This window comes from Electrona antarctica (assembly GCF_951216825.1).
Source record: "Electrona antarctica genome assembly, chromosome: 10".
Lineage (NCBI taxonomy): Eukaryota > Metazoa > Chordata > Actinopteri > Myctophiformes > Myctophidae > Electrona > Electrona antarctica.
In genome coordinates, this window is record NC_136791.1 from 16,572,609 (window position 1) to 16,582,608 (window position 10,000).

Here is a 10,000-nt window from a genome sequence, read left to right on the forward strand (position 1 = left end):
CTGACATCATCAGGTATGGAATGAGAGAGGTGGGGATGGTGAGAGAAAGAAAGAAAGAAAGAAAGAAAGAAAGAAAGAAAGAAAGAAATGGAGTGAGAAAGAGAAAAGGGGAGAAAAAGAAAGGGAAAGGGGGGGAAAGGGAGAGAGAGTGAAAGAGAGAGGTCACCATCTTGGTGGAGGGAGGGAGGGTGATTTAGGGAAAGGCTGCAGGGGCTTTCTCCTGTTATTGTTAGCGGCTGCATGTGTGTGCATGGGTGGGTAGTGGGGGGGGGGGGGTTGTCGGGCAGCTACTGAGGGGGGTCTTTGGGTTCAGGGTAATGATAGGTAACCACAGGGAGAGGACACCAGGGTAATGATAGGTAACCACACGGTGAGGAGGGGAGAGGGCACTTCACAGGATAATGACGGAGTAGAGAGGTCTCCGGATGGATGGATGAAAGAGGCACACCTGGTCACACCTGCTGGGACAATGACAGGCCTTGACGGAGCATGTGTGTGTGTGTGTGCGCGTGTGTGTGTGTGTGTGTGTGTGTGTGTGTGTGTGTGTGTGTGTGTGTGTGTGTGTGTGTGAACCACTTGGAGCGGTATACAGGAAAGTTCCAGACCGGACCTATCCCCTCCCCCGCCTTTCCATTGAAAGCTGCTCATTAAAAACGTTGACTCGTTCCCCACTGCCCCTGTGGACAGGCTCTTGGCCCTTAGGAACGAACGTGAGAGAGCACACGCACGCATGCACGCACACACACACACACACACACACGCACGCACGCACGTACGCACACACTCGCGCGTCCGCACAAACAAACACACACACGCACACACTCGCGAGCACGCACAAACAAACACGTGCTCACATCCTTGGCTTCAAGTGTGAGAGTGACATCAGTGTTAGCCCTGAGGGCTGGTGTCTGTGAGAATAACTGCTGGCTTTATTGAGTGCTCTCCTCTCTCTCTCTCTCTCTCAGAATGCAGGGCATAGACTAGAGGCAGTAACATATTTAAGTCTTCAAGGCTGATAAAAGACACTCAGGCGTTTCAATGTTACTGGCGTTCACTTATGGTCCTTTATTACATGGCTTGGTTGAATGCTTGATTGTGATTGGTCAATCACTGAATTCAGCGGTCTGTTATTTCTGGATAATGACCGATCCGCTCTATAACAGACCGATGCCTAATCAAACCCTCGGAGCAGCAGCTGTGCAGCTGCGCCCTGCTGATTTACTGCTGGTTCCAAAATGTTTTTGAAAACATTTGAGCGAGAAATAGACGAAGCAGTACACGAAAATGGATTCTATTTGATCAACTCACTTCCTTGTTTTCCGACAGTGCTCCAGCCCTGCAGCTGGCCAGACTGCAACCAGTGCGACTGCAACACTTAAGGAATACTTTTTTTTGTTGTGTTTTAGGTCAATTTGTTAATTTATGTTGGGTAGCCATGTAATAAGCGGGATAATATCTGGCTAGGTGGTCATTGTCGGGATATAATTCACCTTCAGGGTGTGTTCACCTGTCTGTGAATTATCTCCCGACAATGACCACCTAGCCATTATCCCTTACATAGATCGAGTGTGGAACTCACAGTTCGGTGACGTTTCTGGGGATGCCTTTGGGCATCGTGTGCAGATGCTTGTTGCTGCAGCGCACCACTGTCTCCAGACAGGTGCACTCGCTGGGACACTGTGGCCTTGGCACGCAGCTCGACTCCTCGTGACCTGGGGGGGAGAAAGGAGGAATGAATGACGAGCGAGACATAGAGCACGGTTTCTAAAAGTGGCTATATGAGCCGTGGCACCATAGGGCGCCTTGACGCCAGGGGTCCAGGGGTGCCTCGGAATACTTTGATAATATTTGGAATTGATCAATGTCACTTGCACTTTACTTGACGCGTTCTTTTTCAGTCTACAGTACACGTCTCTTCACCAAATATAGCAGATCTACAAGATGTAGATTTTTGGTGAATGTTCCCCCCAGAATATGGATGCAAATGCCATGTATAAGAATTATTTTCAATCTATGGAAACTGAAATTCTCTCCAGTTTTCCTCATGACATACTGTATCTTTGGGGGAAAGATTTGGGGGAAAGATTGGGGGCATATTTTGAGTTATCGATTTCTAATGGGGAAAAAATAAATTCTTGTCCACTTTAAGTACCGTTAATACGACATAAGGTGCTATAAAGTAACAATGTAATTCAGGGGAGCCGTGGATGAAAACAATATTTAGAGGGCTGACCTGAGCCAAAAACATGTTTGAGAACCACTGAAATAGAGAAAATGAGGATGTATGAAGGGGGGGGGGGATTATTGATACACGTGTGCAGAGACAAGGGTCAAGGGCCAAGACAGACCAACACAATACCCCAAGGTATCGGTGGGGTCCAGAGACTGTTAAATCTAACTTAGAGAAGAAAGAAAGTGATAAATGTAGAGGGAGAGAGAGAGAGATAAAATGAAGACACTAGAGAAGAGAGGCCACTCTAATGTAATATCGACCGACGAGGACAGATAGCGGAGGCAACCCCGCGGCCCGAAGACAAGGCTAACATTCATTGTGGAGAGCAAACGGGCTGACTGGTCAATACGGCAAACAGCTCAATAGCTGCACTCGGTGAGCCATCGACCCGCAGCTTAGGAACTGCTGAGTAGCAATCTATTCGGCAAACACAAGGCTGACACAAAGGTGGTCATTATTTAAGATCATCGCGGCCACTTTGGAGCGTCGCTCGTTAATAATGCATTATTTGAAATGGACGTTGTGGTAAAAGAAAAAAAGAAGAAGTCATCAGTCGTGGGCCGAGCCGACTTTGTTTCACACAAAGGGAGCCAAACGCAGCGGAGAGCTTTATCTCGGTTTAAAGACACTCCATTCAAAGGCTGATGAGGTGCCAGTCTAAAAGAAAAAGGCCTTCCATTTAAACTGGTGGGGCCTGTGCTTCAATGGCTAATGGCAGAGAGGACTGTGATCCATGCTTCACTCTAATATTAGCCTCCTGACAGAGAACCGGGAGCTGTGATCCATGCATCACTCTAATATTAGCCTCCTGACAGAGAACCGGGGGCTCTGATCCGTGCATCACATCGTCATCTTCTTAAACTAATGGCCTATGTCATCTTTTGTTGTCTTGTCTATGTCATCTTTTGTTTTGTTGTAGTTTTTTGGCCCAAGTCAGCTCCTCATGACAGTGGCCACCTCTGGTAAAATCGCCAAAGTCCTAATTGAGAAGGATCATGATGATCATGATGATCCCGCATCTTTTAGTAAAATGGCCTATCTCAAGAGTGTGACTTAGGCCAAAAGTTTTTTCAAAATAATTGCCTAAGTCAGGACTAAGTTAGGATTTTTTTTTTAAATGTTTTGGATCAGTTTTAAATTCTTCTTGAAAAACTTGACTTTAGTTTAGTTTAAAAAGGTGACAATATAATAATATGGTATATGTTACCCTCCTCGCAGCGGAAGTCAGGCAGAGCCACGTCCTGCAGTGGGATCTCCTTCAGGAAGGCGGGTCGCTGGCAGCGAGGGTTCCCCGTGACGATCTTCTTGCTCCGCAGCCAATCACCGAGCCAGGCCAGACGGCAGTCACAGTTGAAGGAGTTGGCCAGTAGGTTCCTGGTAGAGAGAGAGTGTGTGTGTGAGTGAGTGTGGGTGCATTGAAGTGTACAGTACTTTTCATGGATTATATCGTTTATAATCATTTTAAAATGTTGTAGTATATATAATTTGGGGGATTTTTTTTCTTTTTCGAATCGCAACAATCGTCGCAATATAATTAAGAATCACTATATAAATAAAAATCGCAATGTAAATCGACTCGGCACCCTAGGTATCGAGATTCTATCGAATCGGGAGGTAAGTGAATCGTCCCACCCCTATAGTGAAAAAGCAGCCCAGTGTGTGTGTGTGTGTGTGGGTGTGTGTGTGTGTGTGTGCGTGCGTGCGTGCGTGTGAGGGTCTTACAGCGTAGAGAGGGTCTGCAGCGTGTCGAAGGCTCCAGGGGTGATGGTGGTCAGCTGGTTGTCGTACAGAGAGAGCAGACGGACGTTGTGGAGGCCTGTGAAGCTGCTGTTGTGAACGCAGCTGATCTTGTTGTTCCTCAGCATCCTGGCGGACGCACAGACACATAAACGTGGCATTTATATATAAGCGCCTTCATCCAAGGCGCTTTACAATGATTGTGTGCATTACATTCACCTATTCACACACACATTCACACACTGATGGGCGGAGGAAACCAAGCAAGGCATCAACAAGCCAAGGCACCAACCTGCTCATCGGGAGCAATTAGGGGTTCAGAGTCTTGCTTAAAGGAGCATTCAGTGATTTGGAAAAAAAACCCGGTCCGCCCCGGTAACAAGAGACAAAAGTACAACAGACCAACAGCACGTGCACCAAGGCCCGCCCCACTCGATCATGATTGGATGAAGGCCCCTATCATCCTGATTGGATGAAGGCTTTGTCACCCAAAGCCCAAACCGAAACTAGGGTTTTTTGACCCCAGGGGCTCACTGGGGACAGGGAGGAACTCCTTATATGGTCAGCACCCTTTATAGTAGGGAGGATTATCAAAAAAATAAAAAAAATAAGTGATATTTGAATTAAGTGAAATCACTGAATATACCTTTAAGGACACTTAAAGGTATATAAACTTAAACCTTCCGCTTCCCAAGCGGCCACTCTACCCCTGATCCACTGCTGCCCAAACAATACTCAACAATAATCAGTGGTGGAAATGGAAAAAAGTATACTCAGTCATTTATTTTTACTTTAGTAAAAGTATCAATACTGCAATGTGTTACAAGTGGAAGTCCCGTATTTAAAATGAACCTTGAGTAAAAGTACAAAGGTATCGGCAACAAAATATGCTTAAAGTACAAAAAGTAACTAATTGTGCGGAATGTGAAAGTAAAACAAATCTTTTGAAAATAGACAATATACAAGCTCACACTGCGTATCTGCAATTTTCAAATGGCCGGAATATATGGCTGAAGTGGTTAGTGTAATTTGTAATAATAATCAAAATATACAAAAGTAGGCTAACTAAAGTTTTCAAATAATTGTAGCGGAGTAAAAGTACAATATTTGGCTCTGAGATGTAGTGGAGTAGTGGATTAAAAGTACTGAAAATTGGAAATTCCCCAGTAAAGTTAAAGTACCGCAAAAGAATATTACATAAATACAGTACTTGAATAAATGTACTTGTTCCACCACTGGGGTGTGTGACTGTGTGTGGGTGTGTGTGGGTGTGCGTGCATTGCGTGTGTGTGTGTGTGCACACGCTTATCAACTCACAGCATGCGCAGCCCCTCGAGGCCGCGGAACATCCCACTGCGGACGGAGTCAATCTGATTGGCCGTGATGTGAAGCTCGACGACAGACGCCGCCCCTTCGAACGCCCCGTCCTCGATCTCTGTGATCTTGTTGTTGCTAAGGTTACTGCACAGAGAAACAAAACAAAAACCAGCACGTCAGCACATCCAAAATAATATGAACGCTTGGAAACCAGGTATTTATTAAAGGAACATTATACTGCGATCAATACATCAATAACCAGCGGGAAGACGCTGCGATGCGAAACGTGCTGTTCAACGTGCTCCAATTATTATGACATTATGAATTAAATTAACCCACTTGGACCTGAGGACGCATCTGTGTCACGTTATAGCTTAAAATAACTTTAACCCTGATTTTAAAATTTTGCCGTTTGAAAAATAGCAAATCTACAAGCTCACAGCACCGAGTGCTGCGCTACCAGCTTGTAGAAAACGTGTGCAAATCTTTGATTATATATTCTTTCACAGCAAACGTTTTCTAACTCATATCTTTGCTTCTGGGAGGTCTCTGGAACAACAAATGTTCAGATGAAATAGTTTGAAGAATCACTGATCACTGAGAAAACATTTGTAGAATCTGGTCTCAGGTCTCAATGGCTTAACATCTGAACACTTTTTTTTTGCAAAATGTTGCAAAAAGTACATGAATAATTTATGTTTTTATAATAAGTCACAGACATTTACATTTTGTTTGGGAATCAATCTCTTCACCAGGGTACGTGCTCAGCTAGACTGTTCAAAATCAACCCCAAGCTTTTTAAATGCAATAAAACGCAACAATAGGCATAATGATATTTCGTATATATGCTGGATCATCTTTCTTAAGCAAGTTTCAAGTCCCGCGAGTTGATTTTTATACCATATTGAAATAAATCCAGTTGGCTTCCTCCGGAATCAAAGGAAACCGCCGTGTGCTTTGGAAGACGCTCAGCAGTAATGTCAAGTTAAACCACACGCCAGACCACTGCTATGGTGCTTTAAAACCTATTAAGTGCATTCTGCACCAAATGATGTCCTGTGGGACAGTGGTTCTCAAACTGCTTTTCCACGTCAAGGACCCCCAAATTGATATACGTTTGGCCATCTGAAAAGATTGGGTGCCAAGGCCAACAACACCCCCCCCCCCCCCCCTAATCCCCAAGACTTGTTGTGTTAAAAATGTCAAAGATATTCAAAGTTTCTTTTTAAAAATAGCCGATAGGCCCATAGGGTTGACGTGGTCAAACTTATTTTGATGATAATATTATTAAAACATTTTACTGGTTCCATTTGTACACTCTCTGTTACAGATCTGTAAGGGTCCATTTGGTTCCTAATTGTCATTTAGGAACCCACTGCTGTGGGAGACATGTGAGTATATTTCCCTTACATCTTCTTCAGCTGTGAGAGGTTCTTGAACACTCCGGTCGCCTCCAGACTGGTGATGTCATTGTTGTTCAGACGACTGCAGGTCGAAGCAGAACAGACACACACACACGCACGCACACACACGCACGCACGCACACACGCACACGCACGCACGCACGCACACACAACACGCACACACGCACACACACACACACACACAAGCACGTTCAATTATCCACTGTAAGCCATCCTACAAATAGACATCAAAAAGGTGACAGTCTTTTTAAGCCTGATGTATACTTTGCTGTGCGATGGTGTCACATGCTGAGAATAGCAGACCTAATATAGATATAGGAGCTGATATTCTCGGCGCACAACACAGTCCTGCAAACGCAGCATAAATTAAGCGTTAGCCAGGGTTTTAATCGCTTTAAACCTGGCATGTCTATTTTTGGCGTATCATTATAGGCCAAATATATTATTCAAAAAGTTCTCTTTCAACACAATACATTTTTAAAACAATTTAACTATGTTATTTTAAATCTGACTATCTAAGTATGTAGTAGGACTTGAGTGATAAAGGCAGGTGGTGCATACATAGGTACATTCATGTTGTCTCTGTCGGGTGGAAACCTCATATCCCCAAAACTGTTATCCTATGTTTCAGGATAAAAAAAAAGGATCTGCTACTTTTAATGCTTTCCCGCAGAGGCAGCGAGTCGCCTTGGAAACAAGGAAGTGAGTGTTGATAAAAAAAGAATACATTTCTATTTCTCGCTTCAAATGTTTTCAAAAACATTCTTGAAAGCAATGTTTAGTTAAATGACATTGTGATGTGTGTGGCTGTCAATGTTGGATACAGCATAAAATCCAAGCAGTGCAGCTCTGAGCCTTTGGTTAGACAGCGGTCTGTTATAGAGCGGAGCGGTCTGTTATCAAGACATAACACACCGCTGAATTGTGCTCGGGGACCTTGGGATGTGTGTGTGTGTTTGTTTGTTTGTTTGTTTGTTTGTTTGTTTGTTTGTTTGTTTGTTTGTGTGTGTGTGTGTGTGTGTGTGTGTGTGTGTGTGTGGTCTTACAGCTCAGCGGTGGATTTGGGGATGTGCTCGGGGACCTTGGTGTTTGTGTGTGTGTGTGTGTGTGTGTGTGTGTGTGTGTGTGTGTGTGTGTGTGTGTGTGTGTGTGTGTGTGTGTGGTCTTACAGCTCAGTGGTGGATTCGGGGATGTGCTCGGGGACCTTGGTGAGCTTCAGGTTGGAGCAGTCCACCACGTTGGACTCACAGCGACACTTGGGAGGACACACCGGGTCGCTGTTACACTCGTTGTTCAGGCGGCTGTCCTCCGTACCTGAGAGACAAACCATACCACAGACCACACCCACGTAAGTGTGTGTCAATATATCACACTGTCCTCCGTACCTGAGAGACAAACCACACCCACGTAAGTGTGTGTCAATATATCACACTGTCCTTCGCAACACGGAGACAAACCACACCCATATCAGTGTATCACACTACTTCAAGAGAGTGAGACACACGCATGGGCATTTTTATGCACTTTAATGGAAGGCTTTACAAGTTGTTTCAGAGAGGGAGAAGGGCTCAAAAGAACACCAGGTCCATGGAAACAGAAACATAGCAGCGGAAAGGGAGAGTTTGAGAGAGACAGGTGGAGAGAGAGAGAGAGACTGAGAGAAAGAGAGAGATGGAGAGAGAGAGAGAGAGAGGGAGAGGGAGAGAGAGAGAGAGAGAGAGAGAGAGAGAGAGAGAGAGAGAGAGAGAGAGAGAGAGAGAGAGAGAGAAAGGCAATTGAGATGCCAGGGAGGATTTAGGAATCCAACTGCAGCGAAGTGGGCCATCCCCCAGGGAAAAGACGAGGACAAGAACAACAGAGGAGGAGGAGGAGAGAGGTGTTTGAAAATGACATGTCGAGAGGAAGAGGAGACAGGTGGAGGAGGAGGAGAGCGAAAGAAAGGGAGGCATGGGGGGGGGGTTGGGGGGGGGGGCACGAGGGACACGCAGTTAATGCACGCAAGAAAAGAGGAGATGAGAGGAGGAGACAGGCAGAGAGAGGGAAGCAGAGTGCCGCAGGTATACTAGAGCAGTGGTTTGCAACCTATATATGGGGGGAGGTCTCCAGATGACAGTGAAGTGACAATTTAAGGACTTTTAAGACCTTCCAACCTCAAAGAAAAAATATATAAAGAAGGAAGAAAAGAGAGAGAAACAACAAAACTGGTCAAACTTTGGCTAAGTTGTTAAATAATCTAAGAAAGAGGCAAAACGTATAGCCAAAAATAGCCAATCTACAAGCTTGTAGATCTGCTATGTTTACAATATTCATCTATGGAACTGAGTAAAACTAAATGCAATGCCTGAACTCCAAATCCAACTCCAGGTGCTTGTCAGGGTGTGAGGGGGTTCCCAGTTCAAATATGATTATTTTGGTCACGGCCTGAACAGGTTGAGAACCGTACTGTACTATAGAGGAAGGAACGTCTGTCCTGTTCTAGTGGCGGAGGCGCGAGGAGGAGGCCGCATCATGTTCATGTGGCCTCCTCGAGAAGGAGGCCACATCACGTGGTCTCCTCCGTCTAACGTTTAGTGATGGGAGGTGCGAGGAGGAGGCTGCATCACATGGCCTCCTCCGTCTAACGTCTGTACTGTTTTAGTGACGGGAGGTGCGAGGAGGAGGCTGCATCACATGGCCTCCTCCGTCTAACGCCTGTACTGTTTTAGTGACGGGAGGTGCGAGGAGGAGGCTGCATCACGTGGCCTCCTCTGTCTAACGTTTAGTGACGGGAGGTGCGAGGAGGAGGCTGCATCACGTGGCCTCCTCTGTCTAACATTTAGTGACGGGAGGTGCGAGGAGGAGGCTGCATCACGTGGCCTCCTCTGTCTATGAATAGACATGACGTGAGGAGAGGACACCGCCACGCTTACATCATCGCTGCTCAATAATGTATAGAGGCTCTGTGGAGCAATGCACTGTAGAGCAGGCTGCAAAATATGCCCTGTTCATTTTAAAATTTAAATGCTACATTATAACTCTGAGCATGTGCAACTGGACCCAAAGGGTCCAAAAGGGTCCATTTGGTTCAATTTGCACACGCTCAGAGTTACAGGTCCATTTTGGTTTCAGACTTTCAGGCTCTCGGGTTTAGAACTCATCTGGAACTCGCTTGGAACTCCTTTTCTCTCTCGGACGGTTTTAGACACAATGATGTCATACCGTTGGGCGGTTGGGCCCTCAACCAATGACAGGAATCCTTAGTGTGATTTGTAATAATAATCACAATCTATAAAGTAACTAAATAGATGTA

General features: G+C 45.4%; 1 protein-coding gene across 1 annotated transcript in view; it reads right to left on the reverse strand.

The window, feature by feature from the left end:
* slit1a (slit homolog 1a) overlaps window positions 1-10,000 on the reverse strand; it is a 159,278-nt gene that overhangs the window by 23,870 nt on the left and 125,408 nt on the right. Inside the window, exons 16-21 of the mRNA XM_079512412.1 lie at window positions 7,881-8,025; window positions 6,698-6,772; window positions 5,288-5,431; window positions 3,956-4,099; window positions 3,441-3,607; window positions 1,580-1,712 (exon numbers count right to left, since the gene is read on the reverse strand). Of these exons, the coding sequence (XP_079368538.1) occupies window positions 1,580-1,712; window positions 3,441-3,607; window positions 3,956-4,099; window positions 5,288-5,431; window positions 6,698-6,772; window positions 7,881-8,025 (808 nt within the window). The remainder of the gene's footprint in view (window positions 1-1,579; window positions 1,713-3,440; window positions 3,608-3,955; window positions 4,100-5,287; window positions 5,432-6,697; window positions 6,773-7,880; window positions 8,026-10,000) is intronic.